At 48.3% G+C, this 14,226-nt stretch overlaps 1 protein-coding gene across 1 annotated transcript in view; it reads right to left on the bottom strand.

Moving 5' to 3' along the window:
- ADAMTS16 (ADAM metallopeptidase with thrombospondin type 1 motif 16) overlaps window positions 1-14,226 on the bottom strand; it is a gene marked incomplete at both ends in the record, with an annotated part of 54,743 nt that overhangs the window by 34,311 nt on the left and 6,206 nt on the right. Inside the window, 2 exons of the mRNA XM_084233884.1 lie at window positions 7,011-7,186; window positions 8,280-8,424. Coding sequence (XP_084090010.1) covers window positions 7,011-7,186; window positions 8,280-8,424 — 321 coding nt within the window. The remainder of the gene's footprint in view (window positions 1-7,010; window positions 7,187-8,279; window positions 8,425-14,226) is intronic.

Below are 14,226 nucleotides of genomic sequence, written 5' to 3'. Positions count from 1 at the left end.
AACTTCACCCTGATGATTCTCTTCGGTTTGCCTTCAGTGTTCCCTCTGCAAATTTTCACCAATCCTGGCAACGCTTTCAATGGAAAGTCCTGCCTCAAGGCATGAAAAATTCTCCTACCTTATGTCAAAAATTTGTTGATCAGGCTTTACAAGCTACCAGACATAAATTTCCTGATGCATATATCATTCATTACATGGATGACATTCTCCTGAGCCACTCCTCTAAGGAAGGTGTGGAAACGCTTTTACAATGTTTAATTACTGACCTAACCTCCTTTGGTCTTGTCATTGCTCCTGACAAAATTCAGTGTGAGAGACCACTTAACTATCTGGGAAAAACCATTCATGATGATTTCATCATGACTCAAAATCTTCAAATCCGCCTTGATAAACTTTCCACATTAAATGATTTTCAGAAATTGCTTGGAAACATTAATTGGATTCGTCCTTATCTTAAAATTACTACAGGTGATTTACACCCTCTTTTCCAGATTTTACAAGGAGATCCTAACCCTAAATCACCTCGGTCCTTGACGCCCGAGGCCATTTCAAAACTGCATTTGGTTGAACAAAAACTTTCTGAAGCTAGAGTTTCTCAAATTGATTATTCATCACCATGGGAATTACTTATTTGGCACACAATCAAACAAAAATGGTCACATCTTATACATCTATGTGTGCATTTCTCATAATGAAAGGGCTGACATGTTCTAAAGAATTGTTTGCCAGGCTTCCTGCCACTATTACTGTCCCATATACTAAAACACAGTTTGAATTTCTGCTTCAAAATGATGATGACTGGGGCATAGCCTTGCTCAATTTTCCTGGTCAGGTCAAATTCCACCTGCCACAGCACCCTATTTTAAAATTTGCGACGGAAACTGCTTTTACTTTTCCAAGAATTATTTCCTCACAGCCTCTGCATGGAGCTGCCGTTGTTTTTACTGACGGTTCCTCCTCTGGAATTTCGGCAGTATATCATCCTGATCAACCTTCTATACAGCGTTTCTCTAAAGGAATTTCTGCTCTCCCGCCCAGCCACCACTCTTTTCCCAGTCGTTACTAAACCTACAACTGCATCACATAAAAATCTTGTTCATGAAAGTTCCCTTAAATGCTTCCCCCGTGGCACTAGATCAAGGGTCTGAATTAGAGAAAATAAATAAAAAACTCAAAAACTTATGGCTGTCTGTATCCCTAAATAACATCAAAGAGGACTCAGCTGACAGCCCCATATTAATAAAACAATTGCCTGAACAAATAGGTCGTTTTTGCCTGGCTGGAGGCAAAAATAAAACATGCAAAACAAAAGGTAAAAGAAAAAATAGCCTGCAGTATTAGAAAAAGTGATCAGGATTATTGGGATAGTGAAACTGTTTTTCAAAAGCCAAAAGTTAATTCTAGAGCCAATACTGACCTCTTTGCAGAGGCATCGGCTCCCAATTATGAGACCATTCCAAAATCCAGCCCAAATTTCCAGCTCAAACTTGGCTAAAATTGTTGAAATAAAAATAAAAACTCAAAAACAAATAAGAAATAATGTGTCATAATCTTAAATAAAACAAACAAACAAACAAACAAAAAAATGCTCCAATCTTTTCCTGTTAATTATTTGGGGAGGAGGCTAGGTTCCCCCTGGTGGAGTTTTGCCATTTGTTTCTTTAAAAATAAATAAATAGATAAATAAGGCATTTATAAATTCAAAGTTCATTCACAATTGTTAAAGTGATAATGGTTAAATATGAGTGTATGAGACTATATGACTATAATATGAATAAAAAGTTTTTATTAAAATAGTATAAACCCACTGCAGTGGGCTGGTGGGGGCTGCCCTTGATCTCAACAAGCAGCTGCCTGGACTTTTTCTCCAGTGTTGGGATCACTGACAGGTCTCTACTACCTTCCTGCTGTGGAGGACTGAACTTTTCTATTATCCACCTTAAATAACTATTTTGGTTCATTCTACCAGAAAGTTCCATTTCCCTGTGTTTCTCTGATTTTAAAATCTACATTGTCTTAGGCAAAAACTGCTGAGTTACTTTTGACCTGCTAACAAGCTATACAGAATGCTTATTGGTTGAATAAAAGCTTTTAATTTTACTTATGGGACCTGTAAAACATTAAGTTTCTTGTTAAAACAAACTAACCTGGTAAAACATAAAGTAATAATACAAACATTTTTGAGCTAAATTCTAAACCTCAAATTTTACAGGCAGACTGTAAAAATTTACCTCTTCTGTTATCAAAATTAGTGTTCTTTTATGTTTTAATATATGGCCGTTCCCAGTGACATAATGTGTTAACAACCTAAAGCCAAAAAATCATTTCTTAAAAATGTAAACTCCAAAAATATTTTCTTATCAAAAAAGTTAGTAAAAACTGCCATGACTGCTGTGGTCTCGAGCCCAAGGTCTTTGGTAATAATTAAGATTAGACACTTATTCTGTGTACAGATTTTAGCTGTTAACTCATTAAAAACCTCAGTATCTTCACACATATTGATAAAATAACTATGTTTCAAAATATATGCACATGGCCAAAATTTTAAATGTATATCAAGAGATCTCTGTTTCTGTTTGTCTTTCTTTGTGTTTGTTTTGTTTTTTACCTCCGGAGGACTAATTATAGATGGCGCCTTTATAAATTATCACAAAACAAATCTTGACATCTTGATCAAACAATTTTTTAATAAACAAAAACTAGTTTAAATTTTATAATATAATTCAAAGCATATATGCCTTACAGTTATGTTAAGTATTAATACTTTGTTTAAATGTGTTTATTTCAAAAGAAATTTCTGGTATAAAAGGTACTTTTGTCTTTCCTACTGAGTCACATGTATGTGAAAAATGTACATAGTATCTATATGGTGCTCTGATTTTTTTTGTTTTTATTGATTTGCCTAATTGCTTCTTTATTAGCCAGCCTGTAAAAACCTAGGTATGTGCCATTATGTTATTAACAGCCATGCAAAATGGAATTCCAGTCATAACAGAAACTAAAACTACAACTAAACTTTCAGGTTTACTTTTTGCACCTATTTGTAAAAGCTAAAAATTCTAATGTCATATTACCTTGTGTGTTCACATTTAAGTCATCTAGTTCAAAGAGATGACAGTATTATATTATAATGCCTTACTGCTAATGAAAGATGTGACAATCCTAAATCAATGTAATGTGAAATGTGTGTTTAAAAAAAAAAAAACATGTATTAAAAATAGATATTTTAATGGTCTTAAAAGTAAAGTGATAAGTGTTAAAACAAATATTAAAAGGTCTAAAGGAATTAAAAGTAACAAAGCTAAGTAAAGTGTTGAACATCTGAAAAAGGAATTTTAGGAAAACAAATTTTGTATACTCAAATGATTTATATTATTTTAGTGTTTTGGGAACACATTAGCTGAAATAATTTTTGGTTAATAGTAACTGAGTTATAATCTAATGGGTTGTTTCAAAACATGTACTTATACACTAGCATTGGGTATAATCTTGGCCCTTGTCTAGGTTAATAATGTTGGGTACATAATGTCTTTTAGTGTCTAAAGAACTAAGGTTTTTGAGATGACAATTAAAGGTTATGATTTAATTGTCAATATTATCACTTAGGGCTAGAATTTTTATAGAGATTAAATATGGTTGTTTTTGCTGTTTTCTAGTATTTATGACACAGCTTCCCAAACATTTAATTAAAGTAAAATTTGGTAGCCTGTCATTTAATCAATTAAAGGAAATTTTGTGGAACCTCAGCAAAGCTTTAGAGACACTCCACAAACTTTCTCCCTTTCCTCCTGGGAAGGACATTAGATAAATTTATCCTATCTGGTTTACCTGGTAAAGTTACACTACAAGGAAAGCACTGTCACTTGGGAAAATGGAAAAACTCTAATATGTACAAAAATGTTAACATTGGTTTTCTTAAACAAAATCTTTCAATACCTGATATGTATGTAAATTGTCAATGATTATTGTTGCCTTGCAATATTATATACTTCAATGGTTTAATGTCTGCAGGACTTGTTTCTACACACACACACACACACACACACACACACACACACAAAAGGCCTCAATTGATTCAAAATGATAAACTTTTGAGAGTAAAAATCTTTCTACAAAGGACTGTATAGACTGTTGGAAATACACCTGATTTTTACTGTTTTGTTTGGCATAACATTGAAAATGTTTTTTTACATCTTGCCTTGATTCAACAAAGTTTTCTTGTTTTGACTGACCAGACTCTACAACAATGTTATAGATATATATATTTTTTTCTTTTTCTAGCAGAGCTAACCTTTTGTGTGGCTTTGAGTACAATTCTTCCAGGAAGTTGACATAGAGCTAAACTAAAATGTGGAGAAACTGCTGCTTTGTTCGTAGGGTTCCAGAAATCTCTGAAAATGATGAGAAAGCTTGCCTCCATTGACAGGACTGAATAACCCGGTTCCCTGAACAGAAAGCTCTGTCATAAAGCCTAAACTTTTTCGTCTTTTCACTGCCATTAATGATGTACACTTCAAACAACCTGGACAGGACACCGATAAGATCCCAGTGCGTGCCTACGTTGGATACCCCTTCGTTATACTTCTGGGGAACGCCTCAGCTACACGCATTCAATTGCGTGGGACTTCTTACTCCATTCATTGTTCTGGCTGCATTGTTACTAATTGTATTATCCCCTCTCTTGTTCATTTGTATCCTGTTGTAGTCTTACTTAAAAGACCCCCCTATTTTATGTTACCTGTTGATTTACATGATATGCCTTGGTATGATAATACTGCCATGCAAGTTTTAGATGAAGTACATGTTCTTCTTCGTCCTAAATGTTTTATTGCCACCCTTATTCTAGGAATTGCTGCTCTAATTTCCCTGGTTACCTCCGTAGCTACTTCCTCTGTTGCTTTAATTCAGGAAGCTAAGACAGCTTCTTTTGTAAATGACCTTACCAAAAATGTGACCATGGCACTCTCTGTGCAGCGGGACATTGACTACAAGTTAGAAAGAAAGATAAATGCCCTGGAAGAAATTGTTATTGCCATTGGAGATGAAGTTCAGCTGCTTAAGCAGCAATTATCCACTCGCTGCCACATTCAGTTTCGTTTCATTTGTGTTACACCTTTGCGTTATAATTCCTCTCTACATTGCAATCTTACTAAACATCACCTATTGGGCATCTGGCATGACAATGACCTCTCTCATGACCTTGCATCTCTTCAGTCTGAAATCTCTGCTGTCAGTAAATCTCACCTAGATACTTCAGTCTCTTCCTTTGCCCATTCTCTGGCTTCCACTCTCCAATCTTTAACTCCTACTCACTGGTATCATCTTGTTCTCTCCCTCCTTGTTCTTTCCCTACTTGTCCTGCTTCTCTGTTTGTTTATTCCCTTCTGTGTCCGTTCACTTCACAGGTCCATCTACCGCATCCAGTGTGACATGTATGCTTACCAACTTCGTTCTAAAAAGAAAGGGGGACCTGCTGCACCCCCCCCCCTGCAGTGACCCTCAGGGCTAATGGCTGTTGCCATGGTCCCTGAGGTCCGGCGTGGGCAAGGAACCATGCGCGCAGGGGGAGAACAGCAAACTCCCTAAGATGCAGAGAAGCCGAATGCCTGCCAATAAATAATGACCACCAGAAGCTGCCACAAAGATGATTAAAAGAAATGCTGACCACCTGGAACCTTATCTCGCTTTCTCAAGGCCCACAAACTTTATTCTGCTACAACTGTCTTTCTAAAATCTTTCCTTTTTCTGGTCATTGATTGCTAATTAAAAAACATACATAATTTAATAATTAGGCTAATGCAAATGAAACATTACTAAACACTGTGTTATAATAGAATTGTTAGTTTAATAATCTTTCTATTATGTGCTTAACTTTAGTACCTTTGATATTAACTGCATTATAAAATAAATTCACCCATGACAATTAATTATGAGTAAAAATGATAGTTAGTGCAACTAGAAAATAATTATATAAAACAGTAGAAAGAATTTATAGCCTGTCCAATTAGGAATGAGGCTAGGTCCAGATATAACTTCGGACATAAATCACTGCCCTGTCAATTAAGCTAAGCCTATGAGCAAACTGATCTCTTTGATGTTCACTGTTCCTATGCTTTTAGAAAAACATATATATACTGACCACTAGCTTAATAAAGACGCACTCAGATTTTCACTCTCTTGAAGTGTGTCTGTGTGTCATTTATTCATCGAATCCCTGACCACCCTGCGCAGTCTCTCAACCCTGAGACGGCCTCATCGTCCATCGCTGTGCTGGTCCGCGGCAGCTGGAGGCGTCTGAGCGAGAGGCCCAGCCCAGGCAAGCGGAAGGGACCACTTCTGAGCGGGAGAGGCGGCCGCCCGGGCGAGGGCCCCTGAGAGCGCGGCCATCAGAGGAGCGCCCGCCACGCCCCTCCCTGCCCCTGCCCCGTGACAGGAAATGAGCCTCGCCACGTCCACGTCCACGCCTTGCCCTCAGCCCACGCCTCAGCCAGAGACTCCACCCCTTTGTTCTCAGCCCCGGCCCCCGACCCCACGTAACCTTACTCTCTTTTCAACCCGGGAGCTGGACGTGAGCGCCTCCTGCCTCTCTGGCCTCGCTTTGCAGCAACAAGGCTTCCTCCCTCCCAAACCTCGCGCCACGGAGTCCGCGGAGCCGGAGCCCAGCTCCTCGCGGGCGGCAGGCCCAGGCCGGTCACGCTCCCCAGGGAGAAGGGCACTCTCCCCGGCCCTCGGCGCCGCGCAGGCTTCCGGTAAGGGAAGACATCAGTGTCCACAAACCCCGACGGGCTGACGGGGTCAGACTCTCCTGCCCCTTGATTGTCTGATTCGTGAAAAAATGGCTTTTGATCGGGGCAGAGTAAAAACAAAGGGTTCTCATGGACAAGACATTTCTTATGTGTGAAGCGTGAGCTCACAAGGACGAAGCAGAACGTCTCACCCACGCGCACACGCACATGCCCACGCACGCGCACACACACGGTGCCCCCCACGGCCTCAGCACGCAGCCCTACCATGTTGAGGACGGTCAGCACGTAGGTGGTGATGTTCTCGTGGCCGTGCTCCCGCGTCATCTGCCTGTCCACCACCACCAGGGTCTCCACGTTCAGCTCTGCCCCTCCCAGGGGCCTGAGCGGAGATCGCCTGCGCCGGGAGTGGGGCTGGCCCTCGGCGGGGGTCTGGGGCTTGTCTGTGGGGGGTTGGGAGAGGGTCAGGCTGCAGCCCCAAAGCCAACAACGTGACCACTTATTACGTAGAGACTGAATTTTACAAATGGACTTTGAGGGTCTCCCTGGGGGCGCAGGGGTTAAGTCTCAGGTTATCAAGCTATCGGCAACCACGGCCTGAGCTTGATCCCCGGCCAGGGAGCTACCCACAGGGCGCAGCAGCCCTCTCCTGACTCCCCGCTGCTCCCCTCTGCAGTGGATTTCAGTGGATCCGCCTGTTCTGCTCCCCACTCTGTCTCTGGTGAGTCCTTTCACCCCCCTCTGCAGCACCCCAAGCAGAATCACTCACTGCCCTGCACGCACGGCTGGCCTTGGCCCTCCCGCCTGCACCCTGCACTGGCACCTGCAGGGAGGAAGCGGGGGGGGGGGGCGGTGCTTTCCACAGAGGGCAGCACTGCCCAGTGTCTCTGCTGAGTGAGCGTGTTTGGGGGTGAGGAGGAAGGACGTGGGGGTTCCAGAACACACTGAACTGTCCTGAATCTGCCAGAGGAGAGGTTTCCAGATAGAACATAAATAGCGCGTCACCACCTGCTAAATGCTTGTGACAGAAAGGATGCAGACAGGCCTGGTGACAAGCTGCAGGGGGTGACGCCAGCAGAGGCAGTGCCGGGATGTTGGGGAGCCAAGGCTGGAATGCGCTCGGACACAGCGCCCTCCTCGGGAAAACGATGTGGCTTGGAACAATTCTAGCCCTCGAGAATGTACCATTACAAGTAAGGGGCAGCATCGCCTGAGGCCGGCTGCCGGCTCCGCCTTCCTGGCTGCCTGTGCTGCAGCTGCCTCTGTCCACCGTGTGCCACGGGCGACGTCCGCCCTGAGCTCACAGGCGGCAGCTTCTTTCTGGAATCGTCTAAGTTTAGCCAAGTGACCCAGTAAGTAGCGCACGGCGACAGTCATCCAGCCCCAGCGTCCAGAAGGGGTGGCCTCACGTACCTTTCCGGGGCCTCCCACAGAAGGGCTGTCCTTGCGGGTGCGTGGGGCTGGCGGCCCCATGTGGGCACCCACGCTCGTGGGACGGGAGGGGGCGTGGCTGGTCCTCTGTCCTGGGGACCTCACCCTGGGGCGCCCGGGGCCCGGGGGGTCTCCTGTACAGGACGTGGGAGGGGGACTCGCCCCCCTCCAAGGTGCTGTGGCTCCCTGCCAGGTGAGGAGGAAGAGGCTTCAAGAAGTAGTCGGCTTCCTGCGTCCGGATCATGCCTGACTGGAGAGAGAGAGAACAGGCAGTTACCCCCAGTGGCCGCCGGGGCCTCCTCCGGCATCGCTGAGAAGTCCTGCTGGGGTGACACGGGCGGTGGGTTGGGGTGCTCCGTGTCAGGGCGGGGCCTGCGGCAGTGCGCCACTGACTGCCCAGCTCCGTCCCGCACCGCACCGCCGGGCCCTCTGGCCAGGCCTACCCCTGGCCCTCTCCCGGAGCCACTGCCTTGCTCTAGAATCTGGGGGGTCCGTGGGGGCTCCACTGGGGGTGCTCGGTCCCTGCTGTGTTCACTGATCTTCCATGCAGGAGTGGGTCGTGTCTGCGAGTCCTCCCTGGTCTTGCTTACATCACTGCGCTGGGTGGGGGGTTGCATCTCCCTCCAGAGAACTGGGCGCCCCCCTGCACACACCGCCCCCGCAGCACTGAGGCCGTCCTCCGTGAGCAGGGAGGGCGTGCGTTGAGGTGTGGGGGTCGGTGTCTGCCTGTGGGTGCGCGGACCCCCGGACGTGGCTGGCCTGGGTGCCGGCCGAGAGCCGGGAGAGGCCTCTGAGCTGCAGGCGGGCGGGCGCGAGACTGAGTCCGGACCAGGCTCCGCGGTGCGGCGCGGGAGGCTCAGGTCCGACACGGGAGAGAAATCACAGCCGGCGAGGGCGATCGGCGGGCGAGACGCTGCCTACCCGAAGGTCACGTGACGCCTTTTAGAAATCACCTGGACTGACCCAGAATTAACCCTGGAAAGTGTCCCAGGAGGTCCACGTGCGAGGGAGGTCCTTCGAGGCACGACATGAAGGAAGCAGGGAAGACCCCAGTTTATGAAGCACTGGACATGTCTCCGCGCTGTAAGACGCTGGAAGCAGCAGGAGCTACGTGGGAGAGATGCCCTCGGGGGACAGTGGGGCGACGGTCACGTGGGGCTGGACAGCAACTGGCAGGGAGCAGGTGACAGGCCCGTGACTCTGGACAGTGATGGACAGCGGGGCGCCGTGTCCAGAAACACCGAGAGGCCAGAGTGTCGAGGGCCTGGGTCTGGCCCTCGCGATGCTTCTCGAGGTCACCCGTCCACAGCTTCCGCACCCACGGCCCAGCGCGATGAAAACAAGACGTGACGACACTACTTGCCGATTAACTCGGGCTTCTGAAAGTGTGACTAGACCCCGGGACAGACAGAGCTACTAAACAGATGAGCTCATCATCAAGGTTTTCTTGTCCTGGCCATTTTCTGAGTAACACCAAACCTGGTGCAGCGGCGGCCGTGTTGTCCTCTGTGGTGAGGAAGTGGAGAGGAAGGTCAGTCAGTGACATCTTCAAGGTCACCTCCCCGGGAAACATCAGGATAAGCCCGGAGCCAGCATGTGTCGGGTCTACGGATGGGCCCCAGACGGCTAAGGGCGTGTGTCACATGGCAGCGGCCCGGAAGCTCCCTGGAGAGGCGTCTGCACTCACAGTTTCCCTGGAGGAGCGGGCGGGACGGCGGATGGTGGCTTCCGGGAGAGAGTTGTGGGGGGACGTGCAGGGAAGCCCACCCTCGTCTCGCACCTTCTGTGCTGCTCCCCATAGCAACCTGTGGCCTGAAAGACACGTGTGTCCTGGGGTGTGGCTCAGTGAGCTGGGTCCCCCCCACTGTGTTATGGAACAGGGCATGAGTTCAGGGCACAACTAGGTCTCCCTGCAGAGAGGCCCAGGAGCCCCTCTCCTGCACCCTGCGTGCTGTGATGACTCAGCACGGCTGGGCGCCCCTGGAACGGCTCTGAGACCCCTCGCGGGCTCTGCTCCAGCTGGCACTGGTCAGGCCTGTGGCTGATCCCACGGGGCTCCTTGCACACCGTGCCCCACAGGAGGCTCGGGGGCCACCTGGCCTGTGGGAGTCTGAGCGTGCACCGTGGGGGCGACAAGCACAGGGGCATTCCTTAGATCTTGGGAAACTGCCAGACACAGCTCTGGGGGGTGGGTGCTTGGCCTCAGCAGGGCCCAGGTTCCTGCTGGGGACTGGGGGTCAGACGGGAGGGGGGCTTGGTAAATGACCATGAGGCTCTCAGCACCGTGGGGGGTGGCCTCCTGGGGCTGGTTCCTTGGAATTCATGCCTGGGTCGTGTGGCGGCCACATGGGCTTCTGAAGGGTTCCTGGGGACTGCGCGTCTGCAAGGGGAGGGACAGTGGCACGGTAGGGATGGCTGGGGCCGCTCTGCTTAGCCCTTTTGCATTTACACCAACCCAGGAGCAGCCGGGCAGCCATCGGTGAGTCGGCCGGCATCCCGGCTGTGCCAGAGAAGCCCCCACTGAAGGGGGCGGCTAAACAGGGACCCTCACACCAGAGTGACCTGGGCAGCGAGAGGACTTGTAAAGTCTCACCAGCAAAGGAGGCAAGCACCATACTCTTAGTCTTTCCCGATGCGCCACGTTTAAATAATTTAAATATACTTAAATAATATCATGAATTATTTAATATCATGAATTAAGATCATGATCACTGATGAGACCGATATTTTGAGATCCTCTGATCATCAATAGTTACTGCAAAATACAAAAAAAAGTCACCCCATTAGCACGCGGCGTCCCAGTTTGCGAGTTTAGCCAAAGATGAGCTAAATCACGGAAGACGGATGTTTCCTCTTACGAAAGTTTTTTCCTCACTGAATCAAGAAGGTTTACTTGGGAGCACATCCCCTGTCTGTCCAGCACCGTGGCGGCTCCTGCCTCCATGGCTGGCAATACCACTGTTGCCACCATTGCTCGCCAGTAATTGGATGAAATAAAGAGTGGCTGTACTGTGGATGCTCACAAATAGAGGACGTAAGACCCGCTTCCCCTGTGCGCTGGACTGGTCAGCCAATGACGGGTAAGGTCAGGAACAGACCTTCGGTTTGTGACTCCTGACAACCTAAGACAGGCGCAGTCCCCGAGGGGATTTATAAGTGTCCCCCCTTTTTTAACTCTATGGAAAATAACTGCTAGAAGACAAAAGCATTGAGTTTCAATAACCTGCTCAATATGCTGAGGTCACACCTTGACTGTAAAACTAGTTTGACTGCTTAAGGAAAATGCACTAGGAATCTGGTGGGTGTGGGGAGCCTAGAATTAGGTTGTGCTGTATAAACAGTCACAGTAGTAACAAAAATATGTAGGTCAACATAGATCCTAAGTACAAGAGAATTCTGAGTAGTTGACTCAAGCTAGGGTTAATTACCAAAAACCTAGAGGTCATGAATAGCGTAGAGAAAAAGGCGCCCTCTTGCAGAGGTCTCGGTGTGTACCTGATTCATCGACGCCTGTGCATGATCAGAAGCTAGATTTAGTGCACATTGTCTTCGTTATGTTTCACTGCATGTAATGATTTGGTGGTCTGGTGTATGATTAACCACATAATGTACAAAAGCAACCTTGTGCGATGTCTATGAAGATGTGTAAAAGGAGCATGATACTTTCAATAAATTGCACTCAGATTTTCACTCTCCCTTGCGTGTGTCCGTGTGTCATTCTTTCTTGTCCCTCGCCCTAATTCCTTCGACCACCTTTCGCTCGTTCTCACTCAATCCCTGAGACTGTCTCGATCTCCCGCCGCCGCTGGGCTGGTCGGCGGCACAGCACCCGCCCGTGGGTGCAAAGGCTGAAAGAACTGGGAAGGGAAGCGGCTGTAGCCACCGTCAGGGCCCAAGACGAGAGCAGAACGGGGCCTTTCTTTAGGCTCCCCTGGAACGTTCTCCTGCGAGGCCACACAAGGAACCTCATATTTTTGAAAGCAAGGAAGCGACACAACGTTCGCTCTCAGACGGCAAGATTCACCTCAGTCAGTAACAAAAAGGCAACCGGCAAATCCCAAGTGAGAAGAGAGTAAATCACACACGTCTAAACACACGGACCAAAGGGGAAATTGCAAGAGAAAGTGAACACGGTTTGAACTAAATTAAAATGAAATCACAACGTATCAAAATCCGTGGGACACAATGAAAACGTGCTTGGAGGGGAATTTACATGCGGAAATCACGCATTTGAAAAGAAGAAAAATCTAAAATCTAGGTTTTCGTCTGAGACAATTGACGGAAGAAGAGCAAATTAGATTCAAAATAATCAGAGACATGATAAGAGTCAGAACAGAAATCAGGGAAATTGAAAACAGGAAATCAACAGAGAAAATTAAAAAAATGTAAATTGATTCTTTAAGAATGACGAAACCCACCGGACTTTGAATTTCTCGTAAGAGAAACGATTCCCTCCCTCATCAAATACAATGAAAGCAAAGTATTAACTGAAAAGTTTTTAAAAATGCAATGAATGATCGTGGAGAAGACTTGTTCAGAAAATAAATTTAGAACCAACGAATCAGTAAACAGTGAGCCAATGTGATTATGAAACCAAAAAAAAAAAATAAAAAACCTAGGAAATCCAAAATCAGGCTTTTAGACCGAAATGGGGATGCTTCATGGAAACTCGGTGACGACTGAAAAAAGTCACGAAACTGGCTCATGCAACGGCCGGGGCAGGGATTACAGGGCGAGACAGAATTTCGCCGCTGGGATTCACGTCAGAGCAGGATGGGTTCTTATTTTACGTCAGTGAATTCGTTGTTCTATTTGTTATGTCCTTTATTTACGGCTTTTGTAGGCCCGACTCTTGCAGCATTTGAAGTCTCTCATCAGAGGAAACTTCTAGATGTGCACTATCCAAGACGGTGGGCCCTGAATTTCAATGAAAATTGAATAAAAGGAAACATCAAGTCCTCTGAGCTGACGCCGGAGACCACAGGTGGGGCCCGGGCCCGGCTCTAGAGGGGCAGCCTCTGAGCACCGAGCAGACGCCCCAGTTACTGGAGGCAGCGAAGGGCGGGGGGGTGCGGGGAGCGACGGAACAGATCACCGAAGGTTTTCAAGTAATAGACGCGTGACGACACGATATGTAAAGGGGGCATTTGAAAGTCAGAATCCTGATAGAAAAGACCCCGCTGGTGGCTTCCTGAGCCACAGAATGTGCCCCCCCCCGTGGCCCCTGGACAGCCAACACTCACCCTCTGCTCCCCCACATCCCTGCCCACCGGGCCCATTTCAGTGAGAAGTGCAGCTGGCTCTGGGCTGTAGCTCTTTATTGCCCGAGGGTGCCCTGACAGGGGGGTGCTCTGCATGGGGGTGCCCTGCACGGGGGTACAGCCTCCCCGGCTTCGCAGGTGGCCTCTGCGAATATAAACAAGGTCTAGAGCTCCCTGGCGGCTGCAGGGCGCATGCGAGGCCAGCTCTTGTGGGCACACACTCAGGCACAGAGGCTTGCCAAGCGCAGGGCAACCTCCCAGGTGGTGCCCACCACGGATGCCCACCACCCGCTGGAATGGACACCCCAGTGGGCAGAGGCGCCACCACCATGGCAGAGGCCAGGCGCTTCCCCGCAGTGTCTCACGCCGCCAACCCGCGGACACGACTATGCTGTTCAAACGCAGACGCCTCTGGCCCGGGGCATGTGGCAGCCGGGTCCGTGGAGTGCCCTGTGCACTCTCAGGTCCCGTGTGGCCATTGCTGTCCAGAGCACATGCAGCACAGACTGGCGTGCGCACGGTGTCCACGCAGCCTGGGACAGTGGGACATCCTCAGAGCAGCGCTACCCAGAGCACCGTCCTGCTGGTCCAGCCTGGGAGCCTGGACGGCCCACCTTGTGGAGAAGCTCATGCACCGCTGCAGGTGCCCGCCGCCCTCGCTGGCCGCCCAACGCCCTCACTGACCACCCTCCCTCGCTGGCCACCCACCCTCACTGGCAGCCCGCCCTCGCTGGCTGCCCGCACTTGTTGACCACCCGCCACCCTCGCTGACCGCCTGCCACCCTCGCTGA

Source organism: Talpa europaea (genome assembly GCF_964194135.1).
Source record: "Talpa europaea genome assembly, chromosome: 5".
Lineage (NCBI taxonomy): Eukaryota > Metazoa > Chordata > Mammalia > Eulipotyphla > Talpidae > Talpa > Talpa europaea.
Note: the sequence above shows the minus strand (reverse complement) of the source record. Positions and strands in the feature narration are given on the sequence as shown.